The sequence below is a fragment of the Salvia hispanica genome, chromosome 3, assembly GCF_023119035.1.
Source record: "Salvia hispanica cultivar TCC Black 2014 chromosome 3, UniMelb_Shisp_WGS_1.0, whole genome shotgun sequence".
Classification (NCBI taxonomy): domain Eukaryota; kingdom Viridiplantae; phylum Streptophyta; class Magnoliopsida; order Lamiales; family Lamiaceae; genus Salvia; species Salvia hispanica.
Genome location: NC_062967.1, coordinates 35,749,484 through 35,768,934, shown reverse-complemented (window position 1 = coordinate 35,768,934; position 19,451 = coordinate 35,749,484). Strand labels below are relative to the sequence as shown.

At 36.5% G+C, this 19,451-nt stretch overlaps 3 protein-coding genes across 6 annotated transcripts; 1 reads left to right on the top strand and 2 right to left on the bottom strand.

The window, feature by feature from the left end:
• Window positions 1-2,958: 2,958 nt before the first annotated feature.
• Window positions 2,959-5,723, top strand: LOC125213584 (pentatricopeptide repeat-containing protein At1g18485). The gene is given in 2 exon segments (XM_048114208.1): window positions 2,959-3,377; window positions 3,380-5,723. Coding segments are annotated over 2 exon segments (2,409 nt in total). The 5' UTR covers window positions 2,959-3,131; the 3' UTR covers window positions 5,543-5,723.
• A 4,121-nt stretch (window positions 5,724-9,844) lies between these two features.
• Window positions 9,845-13,579, bottom strand: LOC125213585 (NAP1-related protein 2). 4 transcript variants are annotated; one of them, XM_048114209.1, is made up of 10 exons: window positions 13,240-13,579; window positions 11,989-12,111; window positions 11,822-11,872; window positions 11,659-11,730; window positions 11,430-11,543; window positions 11,282-11,346; window positions 11,070-11,130; window positions 10,894-10,953; window positions 10,741-10,782; window positions 9,845-10,183 (listed from the first exon to the last, which is right to left on the bottom strand). In XM_048114209.1, the coding sequence occupies exons 1-10, from the start codon at window positions 13,363-13,365 to the stop codon at window positions 10,121-10,123; spliced, it is 777 nt and encodes a 258-aa protein (XP_047970166.1). In that variant the 5' UTR covers window positions 13,366-13,579; the 3' UTR covers window positions 9,845-10,120. The 4 variants fall into 4 exon arrangements, with proteins under 4 accessions (XP_047970166.1, XP_047970169.1, XP_047970167.1 ...); XM_048114212.1 differs by having other exon boundaries at window positions 9,845-10,180; window positions 13,240-13,574; XM_048114210.1 differs by having other exon boundaries at window positions 10,894-10,950; window positions 13,240-13,574.
• Window positions 13,580-17,059: 3,480 nt separating this feature from the next.
• LOC125212839 (protein PHYTOCHROME KINASE SUBSTRATE 3-like) lies at window positions 17,060-18,549 on the bottom strand. Its single transcript, XM_048113110.1, has one exon. The coding sequence runs from the start codon at window positions 18,429-18,431 to the stop codon at window positions 17,244-17,246; it is 1,188 nt and encodes a 395-aa protein (XP_047969067.1). The 5' UTR covers window positions 18,432-18,549; the 3' UTR covers window positions 17,060-17,243.
• Between the last annotated feature and the right edge of the window lie 902 nt (window positions 18,550-19,451).

The following is a 19,451-nucleotide window of genomic DNA, read 5'->3' as shown; positions in this document are numbered from 1 at the left end:
TATATATATATATATATATATATATATATATATATATATATATATATAATTTATTTCCAGAAAATGCATTAGTACATAAAAATATTTATACGTTTATATGCAGGCAACCACTCAAATGTGCTTACTCTAACGCCAATGTGTTACGTATTTTTAGTTAACAAAAAAAATACTCAACTACCAAATCGAATAAGCATGTATTCAGAAAAAGCAGTGTGTTACGTATTTTTAGTTAACAAAAAAAATACTCAACTACCAAATCGAATAAGCATGTATTCAGAAAAAGCAGTCAAATCTGTTAGGGAGATTTAGAATATTGAACAAAACCGATAATCTGAAAGTCGTGATAAAATCTTTCAGATCAAATCAATTTTGATGGTTCTACCAAAATATTTGATCGGATACAATTCAGAGAATCAGAACTTTTGTATGTTGATATTAGAGAAAGAAGAGTAGAACCAAAAAGAATCGATCAGATTTAACAAGATGAACTAGTGCATCTGTAGATGAACCAATGCATCTGTTGAGGGGGAAAACCAAAATAACTGTTTTTCAAAAGGTTTCCGAAATTGCAAACTAGTCCTTTGACTTCCAGAAATTACATTTTCGGATGAATTTCTTACGCAGCAACTTCGTTGGAAATAAAAAATTTCCAAGCTGACCTGGCAGCTCGACCCCGCCAGGGGCTGCCGCCCCTTGGACCCCGCTGCCCCCGAACCCTCGTCCATCATAATGAATTCAAATAAGCGTACACTCCGCACTTCCATACTTATATGATGTATCATTATGATAATACTGATCAATCAAGTTAACCCAATTACACTAAAATATCCAACAAAATCTAATGAGCGTGAGTTCAACAAAGCAGTCGACAAGGATTTGTCACAAAAATAAATATCAATTGATGCATAAAATACTTTTCTTTACGTCGCCAACAAATCATTACAGAAATCTACTAACAACCGAATATACAAATTCTACCAGCAATCTAAACCAAAGGTAGAACTCAGCACATCCCCTATACAACATAGAGAAAGACGATCATACCCATGAACTCACGTATGTCGTGCTAATATCAACGTAGGGAAAGAAAGTTGAAGCAGTAAGTAATTTTATCATCGGTAGCCGGTTTGAAATTTTCATCAACGTGTCGTGTAATTATTCGTCACACTCCAAATAAAAAAAATCACATAATATCATTTTACAATGCTACCTACAGATGGGAATCTACCTAAGCTAGGGCCCATACACATATACATGATCCATATGTAGAGGAACATATTAGTTGGTGCATAATGAGGGGATTAGGTTATATTGCTAGAAGATGTGAAAAGTGAGACAGTTGGAATCTTTGGGCGTTGGGTGGAAGAGAAAGAGCTGACGCCATGACAACTATAAAACTGTTGCCTCCACACACACACACACATTTTTGTATATATATACATACAAATTACAGAGACATATACAAATTACAGAGACATACCAAAATCAATTATTTGGAGTCACATCACCTAACTTTAATTTACCTCCAAAAACAGTAGCACGCACCCCAAATAATTCTCCACTTTACCCATCAATCTCTGCGTTTTGGAAATCTCATGTCTCATGTACAATAATTTTATAATAAAAGTAGGCCGGGCCGGGCGGGGCTGATTTTATATTGCCTGCGGGCCATACACGGGCTAATTTTTATTGCAGCCGGTCTGGTCTGATTTGATTTTATTCGTGGTGGACAATATTATTATTGCTCCATTATAATCTGACTCGACTCGGTCCAATTGAACATGACGTGAAAAGAGCTCAATTTTTATTGCATCCGGTCTGGTCTGATTTGATTTTATTCGTTGTGGACAATATTATTATTGCTCCATTATAATCTGACTCGACTCTGTCCAATTGAACATGACGTGAAAAGAGCTCAATTTTTATTGCATTCGGTCTGGTCTGATTTGATTTTATTCGTTGTGGACAATATTATTATTGCTCCATTATAATCTGACTCGACTCGGTCCAATTGAACATGACGTGAAAAGAGCTCAATTTTTATTGCATCCGGTCTGGTCTGATTTGATTTTATTCGTTATGGGCAATATTATTATTGCTCCATTATAATCCGACTCGACTCAAATCCAATTGAACATGACGTGACAAGAGCTCAATTTTTTTTGTTCGGGTTTGAGTATGAAGTTTTTGGTACGATAAGTCGGGCTGATAGCAAAAGATGCTCAAGCTATGCATAAGGCCAGTAGAAGCTGGCAAGAAAACAAAACACAGAGAAGAAAATAGAACCCAGAAAGAGCTAGTCCTACCACATGGACTATTATACAAACTCATTATTTATGCCTATGTGGCATCAGTCATCACCATTTTTCTTCTTATTCAATTTAAGAATAAATTGAGGGATATAATCAAATGCAAAACAAACTCTATACAGGGGTTGTTCGGTTCATAAACTCTATATTGTACAAACTTTAAAATATGATCTGTATTATTAAAAAATATCAATACATAACAAAATAACATCAACAGAAAATATTAACTGATAAAAAAAATTTAATAATGCCCCTTATCATTTTGTACTCTGGTGAAGTTTATAAAAATGAATATTTATATCTGCTACCAGTAGAATTACTCTGAAACAATAAAAGGAACTGTTATTTGGGCCATATAAATTAAAAATAATTGGCAACCACTGTGTGAAGCCCAATTTGAATTATAGTGGAGTAGTATGAAGCCCAAATTTATCTCATTCATATATTTGGACAAATGCCCAAAATTTATCCGTACACGTTCCATACTACCTCCATATTTGAAAAACAGAAACATTTAAAACGATACGAATTTTATTGTACAGTTGATGAAGTAAAAGGTAAAAATTAGTAAAATAAAAAAGAAAATGAAAAAAATAAATAAATTATGAAAGATGAAAAAAAAGTAGTGAAAATAGTATTAGTGGATCGTGAAATATTTGTAAGAGACTGTGCAAAATAGAAAGGTACTAATACTATTTAAACCTCTAACCCAAATTTGAAAATAAAAAAAAATAAATTGATATGACTAAAAAGGAAAAGAGGAAGACGAATGAGCTGAAAACAGTTATGGCGAACTGAAATTCTCATCACTATCGAAATGCTATGCTCTTCCACCATTCTCATTTCCTCCACACCCACACTCACACCTTCCTCCGCCGCCTCTCTATCCTCTCCCCTTCCACTCCCCAATGCCCCAACCTCCTCCCCCTCCTCGCCGCCTCCCGCTCCCTCCCCTCCACCCAGCGCCTCCACGCCCTCGCCCTCCTCCACGGCCTCCTCCCCTCCAGCGTCTCCCTCGCCGCCGCCCTCATCCTCTCCTACGCCGCCCACGCCTCCTCCCCCTCCTCCCCCTCCTCTCCCTCTTCTCCCCCTCCGCCCCCTTCTCCACCTCCAGCTTCCTCCACAACACCCTAATCCGCGCCTCCACGCTCCTCCCCGCCGCCTCCCATCTCGGATTCGCCGCCTATAACCATTTACTCGCCGCAACTCCTTTTTCTCCAGACGATTACACCTTCCCCTTCGCGCTCAAGCTCTGCGCCGATTCCCGCCGCGTGTCGAAGGGGATGGAAATCCACGCGAGGTTAATCAAGGCCGGACTTGATGGGGATTTGTTTGTGAATAACACCCTGATTTTATTCTACGGTAGCTATGGCGAATTGAGGAGTGCGGATAAGGTGTTTGATGAAATGCCGGTGAGAGATTTGATATCTTGGAATACAGTTATTCGCGTTTTTTCGGATGATAACTGTTTTTCAAAATCAATTGGTTTGTTTAGGGATATGTTTCAATCTGCATTCTTGCCTAATGTGATTAGCGTTGTGAGTGTTTTGCCGGCGTGTGCTGCGTTGGAGGACGAGAGGTTTGTCCGTTTGATCCATTGTTACGCGATCAAGGCGTGTTTGGGTGGTGAGACGAAGGTTGGTAACGCGTTGGTTGATGCATATGGCAAGTGCGGGAATGTGAGGGCTTCGGAGAGAGTTTTTCGTGAGATGGATGAGAGAAATGAGGTTTCTTGGAATTCGATTATTGGTGGTTTTTCGTATAGGGGTTTAACGAGAGAGGCGTTGGATTGTTTTAGATCGATGCTCGTTGAGGGTGTGAGATTGAACACTGTGACTATTGCTACGATCTTGCCGTTGATATCGGAGCTGAATCTGTTTGATGAGGGCTCACAGCTTCACGGATTCAGTGTGAAATCGAACATGGATTGCGATGTCTTCGTTGCTAATGCGTTGATTGACATGTATGGAAAATGGAAGCGTATGAGTGAGGCTTGGGAGGTCTTCTACGCGGTTGATGCAAGGAACATAGTGTCGTGGAACACGATGATCGGGAACTTGACACAGAACGGGCTTGCAACGGAAGCTATAGAGCTAGTTAGAGAAATGCAAGCTCGTGGTGAAGTTCCTAATTCCATTACTCTGACCAATGTTCTCCCTGCTTGTGGGAGAGTCGGCTCTCTTCGTCGTGGCAGAGAATTGCACGCTAGGTGTGTCCGTTTCGGGCAAGTGTATGAGCTCTTCTCGTTGAATGCTTTGACAGACATGTATGCCAAGTGTGGTCGCCTCGATCTTGCTCAGGCTATGTTCGATATATCGCCCAGGGATGAGGTGTCGTACAACATCCTCATCGCTGGCTACTCGCAGACGAGCCAGAGCTCGAAATCTATAACCTTATTCCGAGAGATGGAAATGGTGGGGATGAGTCATGACACTGTTTCCTACACCGGAGTTTTGGCTGCCTGCGCGAACATGTCCGCGTCCGAGGCAGGGAGGCAAATCCACGCGCTGGCAGTGATTAGGACATTTGACAAGCATCTCTTCGTTGCAAACTCGCTGTTAGACATGTACACCAAGTGTGGGCGGATTGACATTGCGATGAAGGTGTTTGATCGGATCCCGGTCAAGGATACTGCTTCGTGGAACACAGTGATTTTAGGGTTTGGGATGCTCGGGGAGTTCGAAACCGCAGTCGAACTTTTCAAATCCATGAAGGAGGATGGCGTCCGACACGACTCTGTTTCTTACATAGCAGTGCTGTCGGCCTGCAGCCACGGCGGCCTAGTCGGGACAGGGAGGGAGATCTTCGACGATATGTTGGCACAAGGCGTGGCGCCATCGGAGATGCATTATTCTTGCGTGGTGGATCTTCTAGGGCGCAATGGGCTTATGGAGGAGGCAGTGGGGGTTGTTAGGGGAATGCCGGTCGAGCCAGGGGTGAACACGTGGGGGGCGTTGCTCGGGGCTAGTCGGGTTCATGGGAACGTGGAGGTGGGGTGCTGGGCTGCGGAGAGGCTTCTTGAGCTGCAGCCCGATCATCCCGGGTACTATGTGGTGCTGTCGAACATGTACGCAGAGGCCGGGAGGTGGGACGAAGCGGATCGGGTTAGGAAGGTGATGAGTTTGAGGAGAGTGAAGAAGAAAGCAGGGTGCAGTTGGGTTGAGAGTGAAGATCAGATGCATGGTTTTGTTGCTGGAGACAGATTTGATCCATATTTAGTATTCAATGAGTGAACATTTTTTTTTTCTAAATCAAGATTAAGATATTGCTTTGTAGTTTGTTTTTTAATCAATTTTGGATGTATAGTATAGTAAAGGCCTTTTTTGGCCATATTCCAAGTGTGCAACGGTGAAAATGATAGAAAAATATTGAGAAAATGAAAATGAGAGCATATTATAATTATGCTACCTTAAACCTGGTTGTTATTTATGCGAAATTCAATCTTAATACAAAACGCACGATGTCATTTTTAAATCACCGTTAATTTATTTTTAAGTCATTTTCGTAATGATAATTTAAAATGGTCTAAAAATGACCTCAAATCTGAATTTTATAAAATGATTTAAAACTGATTAATAATGACATTATGTATTTTTGGTTAATGATTTAAAATGGCCTAGTTTTGTATCGACTATCAATATTTGTTTCAATCACTTTCAAATCAAACCTAATTATATTCTAATCAAATTGCTCAGGTGGCCTATAAGGCTGAGCCTTAAAATCTAAGGTGCTAAATTGAAAATAAAATACATCACGCCCAAAAGTATATGTTGTGACAAAGAACTAGAATAATAAATCAATATAACCATAAATACTACTCCCTCCGTCCCCGATTAAGAGTCACACTTGCATTTCTGCACTTGTTTCGTAAAAATGATAATAAATAGTTAAATTGGAAAAATGATAAAGTAAGATAGAGAATGATGTAAAGAAGACTTCTCCACCTTATTCTCTATCTTATTTTACTATATATCGACTTTAACCATTTATTATTATTTTTACAAAACGAGTGCAGAAATGCAAGTGTGGCTTTTAATCGGGGACGGAGGGAGTAGTTCCTAATGAAACAAACTTACAAAAATCAATAAAAGTACATAAACATTCCTAGTAAATACATAATAACTGAACATTGAGAATTCCCAATGTTTTGAGTGAAAAAAAACTTGGGATGTAATTAGTGATGCTAGACAAGTAATAATAGGCATATAGTGGCAGAAAATTAGTTAGCTTATAAGCTTTGGTGTCAGTGGCGGAACCAGAAATATGAACAAGCCGGTGCTGAAATATAACAATTAATAATATTAAAATAATTTAAAATTTGATACTCCCTCCGTTTTTTAAAAATATGGAGGATTGAAACGGCACGAGTTTTAATGCACAATTTGATAAAGTAAGAGAGAGAGGAAGAAAAATTGGTAAAGTAAGAGAGAGGAAGAGAAAAAAGTCATAGAATTAATGTTAGTTGATCATGGAGTCCAATTTTAAGTTGTTAATTGTAGTGGTATAAGTGGTAAATAAATTGATGTATATGAGTGTAAAGATTTCTTAAAACAGAAAGTTTGAAAGTTGCAATTTTTAAAGAACGGACTAAAATGAAAAGAGTTGCTATTTTTAAAAAATGGAGGGAGTAATACTTATAAGCTTTTACAAAATTTAAATAGAATAACATTATCTCAAGAAAAACTATACACCAAAATTCTAAGACAATTTGATAACAAATTTTTTTATATAATTTTTCACCATAAAATTATAAAGATTAATTTTTTTAAAAATATTTCTCCCCATTTTCTGTAAGAAACCATATCCCCTAAACTCATACTCTCATTAGCAATGACTAAAAAATAAAAATAAAAAATAAAGTAAACTGAAAAAAAATAAAGAGAACACCATCCCATACGGAGTAATACAAATAATAGATAGAGGAACTAAATTCATGCACCAAGTATAATTGATACATGAAATAGAATTTATAAATTGATAGGAATAAATTGATAGGAATTTAAATAAATGAGTTAGAGTTATAAAACTAATGACTACCGATTTATCTAGTGAGAGATATTTGGTCAGGAATTAAATAAGAGTATTAATAGCATCTACTACTAAATACTAATGGCCCAATTGATTTTATTATACATTCCAGCCCAATAGCAAAACCTAAGCCTGTAAACTTCATCTTCTTTCTAAAGCATTCAACAGATGCTGCAACTGGGCGGCGCCGCGCCCTTACAATTTCCGGTGGACGGTGGTAATAGTGATCAGGAACCAGCAAGCCCCCGCTCCAGCGGGGGCTTGGCCTATGCTGGTTCCGCCACTGTTTGGTGTTTTTGGAGTAGATATATATTCCACCACGGCAACTAAACAACAAGTCACCATTCATTAAAACTTTGAGCAGAATGTTATAGTATGTTGGTGATTCGAAGGTATATTCCATTATCCAAGAACTTGCATCTCCATAGTTGTACATCTTTCAAAATTGTAGAAGTGAGTCTAGATGATGATGTATTCAATAAACATAGTCGATCCTCTAAAATGCAAAGCTGATATCTCACATATAATGAATGAAGGCGTGTTTTCTCAGGATAGATCAAGATATCCTCGTTAAGTGACTGAAGAGAAGAGGAAAACTTGTAAAAAGCTCAGTCTCAAGATCAAAGCAACAAACCAAAAAATTATTCTCAAAATCACATGCAACCCAATGAATATTTCCGTTAAAAAATATAGCATTATCGAATAACGGCCTAGGTGTAAATGAGTCCCACAATGGCACTGTAAGCAATCTAGTTGTCGGTGGTGTTGGAATCCTTCTCCACGAACATTCTCCTCCTAGAATTAATTACACGTGACAAAACCTAGATTCATCGACACATAAAATCTTATATTGTCCACTTATTTTGATCATTCCAAATCCATATACACACCTACATGTAGGTAGAGGAGGAGGCTCAGTATATTCACAAGTCATTGGATTGAATACGAAAAGAATATCATGATTGTCATCCAATCCATCCCACAGCAAAAACAAACCATTAACCGAACTAATTATCAAACGATGGTGAGGAGTTGAATAAGGAGGGGGCAATTCGAATTGGAAAAGTGGCCGTACTCATCAGCGACTGCATACCCCTTCTTGTCGTTACGAACGAAAGCCATGAATTGTTTCGCAAGCATACCATCCTCTTCTATTAGATCGCGCCATGACTTACAAACGCACCCACACCTCATGATGCATCTGATCGGGAGTCTTGTAAAGATCTCTCTCCATATTTCTTGCGGTATACATATTTGCAGATCTTTCTTGGAAGCATCTCTCTCCATATTACTTTAACGGCGGCTTATGAAAAGTAAGAATAAATTAGGAATAGATACATGATAGAATAGATACATGATAATAATTCTTTTCGTACATATTTATAGTAGAATTTGGGAGATATTCCTATATCAAATCCTAATCAACGTCGAAATAATTAGGATATAAACATGATAATTCTTTTCCGTATTTATTTATACTAAGATATGGGAGACATTTATACGATAGAGGGAGACATTTATACTATAGGATGTATCCTATATCAACATGGAAATAAATTAATTCCTGAGTATAATTAAGGAAGATAATATTTTATAATATAGTATTTGGGAGATATTCCTAATTTCCTATATCAAATCTAATCACCATAAAAATAAATTAAATATTGAGTACAATACACACTAAGTGGTTGATATCATAGTTAACCTATTATGTCAACCTGTGGTTTTCTCTATGGCCCATTCAAATCCGCAAATTTTTCCTTAAAATACAAAGATATGTATCTCACAAATTTGGTCGGAAAGCATTTCTACCTCATTTATTATGATTTATTAATACAAAATTTAGATAATTTCTTGTCTACCAAACAACAATGAAAAAACCTTCATCCGAGCTTATCTTGACATAAAGCCCGCATTTCTTATCTTATTTAACAAATCTTGTTATATCTCATCTTTCTTATCAAACGAGCCCTAAGGGCTGAAGAAGAAAATTTGTAAAAAAAACTCTGATTCAAGATCAAAGCAACAAATCAAAAAATTATTCACAAAATCACATGCAACCCCATAAATATTTCTCGTTAAAAAATGCATACCATAATCAAATGATGGTCTAATTGTAAATTTTATTTAGGGTTGGCACTATGAAATTGATAAAGTAAAAGAGAAGGTAAAAAGTATATGAAATTGATAAAGTAAAAGAGAAGGTAAAAAGTAGTTGAAATTGTGTAGTGGATGGTAGGCCTAAAATGATAAAATAAAAGTGAAGTAAAAAAAATTACCATGAATGAATAGAGACTATTACTATGAGACCGATGAAAAAAAAAATATAGTCTATTTCTATGGGACGGAGGGAATAGTTTTTTTTTACAATATCCAGCTAAATAAAATATGATAATTTTTTTTTATGCAGATATCTTTCGTATAACAAATAACTACACATTGTATATCTTAGTAGAGAGGTGACAGCTTTAACTGGTGACAGAAGAAACTCTACTAAATTCCATATCTTGGGAGAAGAATGTGATTCATTTTATCAAAATAGATGAGAGGATGCACGGATCGACAGAGACGGTTCTTACAGTAGATAACGCGAGCTAGCTATACTTTCCGGTGGGGCCATCAATGCCACGAGAAATAATGAAACAAAATTAGAAGTTCGAATACCCAACGCCACAAATTCAAGCAGAGATGATTAGGTTCAAATCCTCTCTTGTAGAAACCTATAAACCTGTTTAGTTGACGAAAACCAAACTTTCTGGAGACGCCTTGGTAGCCTTTCTCGTTTAATCTTCACCTTCGTCGTCTTCTTCATCGTCATCTTCAGAGCCATCACTGTCCTTGTCCTGCTATGGCGTTAAAATTGAACTGCTTAATAATTTTCATAAACGCTTCAAAATCTAGATTGAGAAGAGAGATATGGAAGCCGATGTGTGATAAAAAAAAATGATAGAATCGCAAGAAAAGAAAGTAGCCACAGAAAATAGTCAGATCTGACAAACATATAAGTTAGGGAGCCCTAATTTTAGTTGGAACTTTCTTAACATGCTTTATAAAATTGATAGCATTCTGCTTATAGATCAACTGACCAATATTAGAAGTTATAATGGCTGAACTTAAATCAAGTAATCGTCTAAGAAAAATGCTCTGTACTCAACAGAGTGCAGAAATTAGGGTAACCGGAGAAATGGGACTTAACTAAGCAAGGAATGAGTTATCGGGAGACTAACACATATTTCATGTGTATCTAGACAAGCAAGAGCTGAAGATTTATCAAGGATTAAGCAATAATTAAAGGAATCTAGTTCGATAAAGGCAATAGTTGCAAGAATTAAGCAAAATTTTTAAGGAATTATATACAAAACCTCCTTTGGAAGTAGCAAGTCATGTAAGGGTATCCTCTTACCTCGTCATCATCCATTACGAATTCCTCTTCATCAGCGTCCTCCTAAAGCAAGATCGTTTAGGAAAGTGCAGAGTAAGAAAGTGGACCATAGAAAGCATGAGTCGGAATAATTTGTAGAAAGTACATCGAAGGAAGTTAGGGAATAATGCATACATTGTTAAAATAATTGAGGGGATTTGGCCATAAATCCTCCTTGATAATTTCAGCAATCTGCTTTAGACGATGGCAAGACAAAAAAATACATAAAAATTTATTCTTTGTTCTGAAAAAGGATGCGTAAAATGTAAATAAAGCCTAAGCTCATTTGACAATAAGCCTGAGAAGTTTACCTCATCGTCAATCTCTCCCATTTCACCAGTATGCTGGCTTTCGTTGAACCAGGAAAAGAAGCTGCATTTCAAAGTGTATTTAGTCTAAAAATAATTATCACAGTAAATACAAGACTTTAGATGAATCATGATCATACGCCAATTTCTACCAGCTCCCGTAAGAATCGGAGGGAAAAAATGAATAGCAGAAGAGGAGAATGGAAGGTACCAACCTCTCCTCAGTTTGAGGTCGCTTGTTTCCTTTCTTCTCTTCAGCAGCAACACCATTAGCAATACCCTTCAAATGCCAGAGAGGCACAATAGACTCAATCTCCATTCAAAGTATTGGGATGTATTCTTAAACTATAAATTGAAGCTTACCATGCCTTCTTTCCATTTTATCGATGTTGATGAGATTTTGGTTGTACCTTCCTCAAGAAACGTAAAGGTCTTTGTGAGCTTCGTCTCTTCAAAGTAAGGGTTGGGTTTAAATTCCTGATATAAAAAAACCAAGGGATTTTCGAATGAGATCAAAACTTCAAATGGACTAGACGTAAATCATACTTCCAACAACAGACATCATCCAGAATTAGCATAGATAAAAACTCACAAACGTGATGGAGTAACCGCATTTCACATCTTTGCAATCCTCGACTTCCAGGTTAATCAAATACTTAAATATCTGGCATAAGAAAAAGGAAATAACTTAAACATCAATGTTTAAAATAATTAATGTCGTCTATTTTTAATAAACGATATAAAAAAATGAAAACCTTCTGGTCCTCGTCACTCAAAAGTTCGCTGAGAGCAGGGTGACTCATAAACTGCCAGAGCAAATGGGAATGTTAAGTAGGAAAAGAACAAATTTTAAGCAACGGAAGGATTTACCAAGAAAAGTCATAATGCATAATTAATCTATTAAATGTGATAAACCACTCACAGCAGTCAGCCAGAAATCAGGAATGGATTTAATTATTTCATTTCGCTTATCATAGACAGGCTTCCGTATTTCATTGTACTTCTGTTCCAGTTCCAGGACCTTTTCACTTGCTTCTTCATTGATCTGGAAGCACATAGAAAACAGAAAATCTCGTTACTATCGCAACAACTTTGGGCTGTATCTGAATTTAGCAGATCAACAAATTCAAGTGATCGAATATGAAATTAATGACTATTGAGTAAATAAAATGAAAGAACAAGATCAATCCCAAGAAAATCATGTCATGTAGCACAGAGCAATAAATGTGATGAAGGCAAATGTTACCTTCTTCATACGAAAAAACTGGCTTTGCAGTTTCTGACAAGAACGAGAATAAGCCAGCATACATACGAAAGCCTAAATTCTAGATCCATGATTGATGATTCAAAAATATAAAAGTAATCTCTTATAAACCTTATATCATCATAAATAAATAAAGGTACGTATAACTTTAGCATCGATCTCCATTCTCAACCATAATGGTCATAACACATGAGCATCACTCGAGTATTGAACAGTAACCCATCAGCTACAATTTCAAGTTTGATAAATGTCCCCTTTCCTCGCAGAAAACCAAAAGAACAACATAATGTCACGTCTCTTTTCACAACTTTTACATTTGATATTCAGCTCGACATCGCCAAAAATGAACGAAAACCGAAGTTTTACCTTGCTGGAGCCCAAGCTAAAACCGAAGTGTTTAATTGCATATGCTACAAGCCTAGTTAATTCTATGGTGTATAACCACTTTTCGGAAAGGTATTTGTCACGCCCTGCCCTACACCTTGCCCGTTAAACAAGTACACCTTAAAAGCGAGCAAATTGCTAGAGCCTGAAACATCCACTCATCAGCCTCTAAAATACACCCAAAATTAGAAATCCAATCACAAAACCAATCTCATTGCACAAAAGAATCACACAACGCCTTATATAGAAAAACACTACACTCAATCTTCTGTAAAGCATTTCCAATTATACAATAATTTCAAATTCACAAACAAAAGATGAAGAATTTCCCTTTGATTCAATCCATATTCCAAAATCAGCAATGACTCACTCAATTCCCACTCACTCTCAAACACTTCAAATTGTTCAATTCCGTTTCCCTTTTCCTCTCTAAACAATAAAACAACCATTAAATCAACACAGAAAATCACAATTCCCTCAATTCCCTCAATTCCCAACAAAATCAAAGTGAGAAATCAGACTCACCTTGTCAAGCTCGTCTTGAAATTCCTGAAGCTTCTCGATTGAGATTACGAGCTCGCCGTCAATCTGCTCGGTGCCATTGCTCTCTTCATCAGCTCCTCCCACTTTCTGCTTCTTCTCAGCTCCCATATCTCTCCGCAAAATTTACACAAAATTAAAAAGAATCTGTCTTTGGATTCCGATTGATGATTTGAGGGAAGGCCTTAAACCCTAAATAAACCCAAAGAGGGAGAAGATGGAAATTTAGGGATTAGGGTTCCGATTGATATTTTGATGCACTGAATTATCAGAATTCGGTAATGAGAAAATACTAATAAAGTGAGAATTGTGATAATCCAAAGAATCTCATCATTAATTTTGTCTAAGCCCAATCTAATCTTTCCATTTTTTCTTAATTGCCATAATTTCTAATTAATGTCATCAATTTTATGTGAAATTATAGGTGGCATAATTATTAATGACAATTGTGTCAGCCAAATATCAGTATTTCATAATGTGATTAACTGTTTAAGAGTATTTTGAATATTGAATTCGGGTGGAGTTTGTTATGTTGAAGTAATTAAAGTTTGACCTTTTTTTAATTTTACGTTTTATAATATTTGGTGAGTGAATGTCATATTCGACTAATTTATTTTATTATATAATTAATAAATAAAAATATAATTAACATTGGTTCACGAATAAGATACTCGTAATTAAGCATTTCTTGACAATAATGAATTCGCATAAGACCGAGGGTCAACCAGCTCACCATTGAATGCATCTAACCCAGATGAAATCCATTCTAAGCACTATTGGTTATATGCCTTAGAGTAGTACCCCCGTCCCATAATAGATGTCATACTTTTTTTATATGCTTTAGAATGATACCATCGCATCCCATAATAGATGTCACACTTTTCTTTTAGTTTATCTCACAAAAGATATCACATTTCTTTTCCATATAAAAGTTCTCTTTCACATTAATATAAATATACTTCATTTCTTAATCATTTCTTAGTGAGATTAAACTTGATGATATGTTAAATTTTAAAATCTTGAACTTTTTTTTCTAATGTTAGATTGTGATTGTTCTCTTAAGAGTTAAGACCTTATATTTTTGAGTGAACTACAAAAATGGTCCTTGGACTATGGATTTATCTCGTCCATAGTCCCTGGACTTTAAAAATATCGCCAGTAGTCCCTGGACTAAGGATTTATCTCGAAATTGGTCCTTTTTGCTTTTTTTTTTGGTACGAAAATGCCCTTTTGAGGGATTTTGGGTAGTTTGGGCAATTTGGTCTTTTTACACTTTTAACATTTTAAATCTGATATTATTTCAGTGATGTACTAAATCTGATATTATTTCAAAATTATCATTATTCTTCCTTTTTGTCATCCTTCACTTTGTTTCTTTATTTCAATATTAGATTTAATTTTACAAAATGAGATTTTAAATTTCAATTTTTAAATATCAATAAATTTTTTTAATTATAAAAATTATTAAAAAAACAAAAATTAATGGTCATAATCAATATTTGATAGTGTCTAATATTTAATCAATAAGGTACGACGACGACTTAGTTTTAATCAATATTTAATAGCTTTAATCATAAATAGATCATATAACATGATTTATTCTGAAATATATATGCATCTAATGTAAGACTAATATAATTTTCGTTTATTAGTTTGAAAACAATCAAAATTTACTAGAAAATTTCAACAAAAATACTCCTATATAAAATTTTTAGTATGATCAAATTTTAGTCAACTTCATAATATTCAATCTCAAGCAATTATAACAACCGAACGAAGGCTAAATAGAATAGCTCTTATTTTTTCATCATGATTAATACTATTATTTTTCTGTACTTCTTCAATTCAGCTGAATATTATATTAATTAACAAAAATTAATAGTTTTAATCAATATATATAATGTCCATGAATTAATAATTTTAGTTAATTTTTTTTTTATATTTAAAAATTGAAATTTAAAATTTAATTATAAAATTAAATCTAATATTGAAATAAAAAAAAAGTGAAGGATGACAAAAGGGAAGAAGAATGATAATTTTGAAATAATATCGATTTAGTACATGACTGAAATAATATTATATTTAAAATGTTAAAAGTGTAAAATGAACAAATTGCCCAAACTACCCAAAATCCCCAAAAGGGCATTTTCGTAACAAAAAAAAGCCAAAAGGACCAATTTCGAGATAAACCCTTAGTCCAGGGACTACTGGTGATATTTTTAAAGTTCAAGGACTATGAGCGGTATAAACCCATATTCCAGAGACCATTTTCGTAGCTCACTATGTATTTTTTCAAACACACACAGACACATTTCAAGTTACTACTCTTGGCATAATTAAAATTCATCTAAATATTAGGAGTAGTAAATACCAATATGAATAAATTGGAGGTTTGGGCTTGTCTGTTTATTGCAGCAGATTAATGGGCCAAAATTGGTTTGGGTCAAGATAGAAGTTATTAGTACTACTCCTACTATATTTTGCAATCATGTATATATGGCATTCAACTATTTTATACACAAGAGTATTATTTTATACATACAACCATAATATTTCTGACACATTATCAAGAGATCTAGGTATTGGTTATTTAATTCGACGTGGTCCAATTTTATTTATTTTTAGTGTATTTTGTTCAAACCTATAACTATTATACTATAATTACATATGAAATTGACGTTCCACCTATATTTGGTCCCATGGAGAAACATTCCATTCCGGGACCTCTTCCTTGAGTTAATACGCCTATGAAAAATAATTAAATATCTAAATAAAAAAATAGGAGTAACGTACAACCAATTGAAATTTAATAGAAAATAATTTTACGATTAAATCGCATGCACTAGAGTGTGTGAATTCAAGACGACATCGCTAGAGTTTCAAAACCCTAGCATGACGAAGAAGATGGTCTGGCGGTGGCAAATCCGACTTGCGGGAGCTAGGGTTAATGTGTGATAGTCTATGTTTTGTTTAATACACGTAGTCAACCACGTCTTTAGTTTTGCATAGGTATGCGTGACATTAATAAATTCAGACACATAGTACGCTGCAATTTTCGCCTTGAGAAAAAAGATGCCATAGTTACGATATAATCAACCATTTTTTAAAGTTTTGAAACTGTTTAGAAATTGACCAAACTCGGTGGTTTTTCTGACAATTTACCAAATAATTTTCACGGTAACCTAATCATGTATGTGATCCTAAGAATAATAGGCTCACTAGAGACCCTACGAATTTCTACCCATTGAATTATACATTACATAAGTGCAAACATTTTATTGAACATGAAATTATTAACCTATGTAGGACCTTCAACTGCTAAGAAACACATGCATGTCAACATGCAAATAATAGAATTGTTGGTATTTATGTCACAAAAGCAAACATTCTTGGTGACCCCAACTCAAGAATCTCCACAATATTTAATCACACAACAAACACACACACAACAATTAGTGCTTCAAACTTTCGATTCCCTCAGACAAGAAACGCCCACCTCAACATATATACACAATCTTTTTAGGGTTTTCAACACACTCATGTTCTACCTTTGGATGACACAAAAAACACACAAATTGCAAAACAAAAAGCCTTGTTACACGGCCTCCTCAATCATCATGTACTATAACATAATCATAATCATCAAAATTAATTAATAATATCATGAAATGGGTTATGGAATCACAAATTTTTAAAAATTCTCAATTGTCTCGTCCAACCAAATACGAAGTGGTTTAGTTGTACACATCGTCACATTCATACACGTTTGTGTCACAGTTCATCCAATGAGAATCGACGTGAGACCAATGAGAATTTTAAAACTTTGTGATTTATCATTCAAATTTGGACCGAAATGTACAGAACAGAACAAACCGTAATTTGATCAAACTTTGTAAATTTACATACAATTAACCCTTAATAGTATTGAAACTATAATCTCACACACATACATAAACAACAAATTGATGATTGATTGATTAATTGATTGACTAATTAATTAGGGTTTTGTTCTTAACCTTAACACACACATTCTCATTAGCAACATCCACAGCTTTAACACTCTTGCACCCTAGCAATCCATGAGAAGGCCTACTCTTCTGCCCTTGGTTGCTATTAGCCCTCGGTTTCGCCGCCGCAGCGGCGGTGACACTGACGCTGTCGAACTCCGACAGCGCGGATGAGAAATCAGCCGCGCTGGCGGTGACGACGCTCCACTGGATGGAGGCCTCGCTCGGCGCGTACAGCGACGTGGCGGGGCTCATCACACAGCTCGGCTCGTCGTCGTCGTCGTCGTCGTCCACGCCTTCTAGAACCGAGTAGATGCTTCCGGAAACGTCCTCGATCTCGAACAAATCCGAGCTGCCGTCGCTCTCCGCGCCATCGCCGCCACCGCCACCGCCACCGCCGCCGCTGCTGCTTCCGACGGTTGAGGTCGGGAGGTTGCTGCTCCCGGCCACCGGAATCGCGTCCCACGTCAGCATCGACAGTTTCCTCTCCATGTTCGTGGCCACGTCATTTCCCCCTTTTGAAACCCTAATTTTGCGCGACGATCCGAAGACTTCAATTGATCGCCGCGACTCTTCGATCTTCTCAATTAGCTGATTCTTAGCCGGAGCGGCGACGAATTCGCTGATTTGGACGGATTTATTGCCGAAGCAGGGGGTTCTGCAGTTGAATCCGGTGAAGAGGCGGGCGGCGGTGACGACGGCGGCGGCGGCGGCTTTCTTCTGCTTCAGTTGAATCGATTGATTTGATCGGAGGAGAGTGGATTGGCTGTTCCACGATGTAGCAACGGACGATTCCGACTCCGATCCTGACCCCGAGGTCGTGGCGGCGCGGCGGGGGGGTGCGGCGGCGGTGGGGTATTGAAGCTTCCTAGTATTAAAGTAGCGGTCGGCGCCGAAGACGCCGATCTCGGCGGATTGGTGGGAGAAGGAGAAGGCGGCGGTGGGGTCCGGGACGGGGGCGGGGACTTGGAAGAGGAGGTTGTGGTCGGAGGCGCGGGAGAGCGAGTCGACTCGGAGGCCGCTGGCGGCGGCGGCGGCGGAGAATTTGATGGTCATGTTGTTGTGGTCTTGGGCGGAGACGCGGTGGACGAGGCTCTCCTTGGCTTTATCGAGGTAGCACGAGAATGAAGCAACGCGGAGGCTACCGTTGCTGCCGTCTTGAGTCTCCATTGGTATGTGTCGAATAATGATACGGAGTTTATCAGCTTACTTCCGGAATAAAATAAATGTGAAGATGTTAATAGAGAGAGAGAGGGAGATTGGATTGGGGTGAAGGTTTTGAAGAGGAGGTGGGGATTAAGTAGGAATGGGGAGGGGAAAATAAGAGCAAAGACAGAGGGAGCCTACATGGTTGTGAGTTGTAGTCACTTTACTAGTTAAATCATATTTGGGTTGTAGTAATGGTTTTAGGGTTTGGGATGTTGTTTTTATTTAATGTTTTAAGTGTAGTAATTATTTTTGTGTTGTGTTATGTGAAGAAATGATTAAAGTGTGTATTTTGTTGATTGATTGATTGATTCTAATTTAGTGGATTTAGTTTATGGTTGGATGAGGTTAAAGTTAGGTTATTGGTTTGTAAGTGTATGCATGTGTTATGAAATGATAGATTTAAGCCTTATTCTTCAAGTCTCCTTTACAATAATGTAAGGATTTTAAGTTAAAAAGGACTAATAGTTTTATAATAAAATGTGAGTTTATAAGATTTGAAGTCTATTTGCCAAAAATTTAAAAAAGTAAAAGAAAACATTTAATAATGCATATTTAAAAATTACAATATAAGACAGTTAATGACGAATAGAAAGAGTATATGACGTATCAATTGACCAAATAAAAAAGAACGCCATTGCCATGCGTGTACATAAGAATTGTCCTTTTATTATAATTCAAACCCGGTAAATAAACCATAATTTTACCATAAGAAAACTGTCATTTGAATCATAACTTTCAAACAATGCAAATTAAACGGGTATAATTTTATTAGGTTTGTAATTGTCCTTAGAAAAATTCCAAATCACGGATATCCGAATGTGTAAATGCTTGGATTGCGGTTTCAGGAGTCGCGAATCCCGACTTCCTTTTGCAAAAAAGTGAGTTACGTACTAATACAATCGTCAATCAAATCTGGGAACCACAAATAGCACAGCCCTCAAATTTAAACATTAATGATTCAAATTACGAAAAATTCCTAAT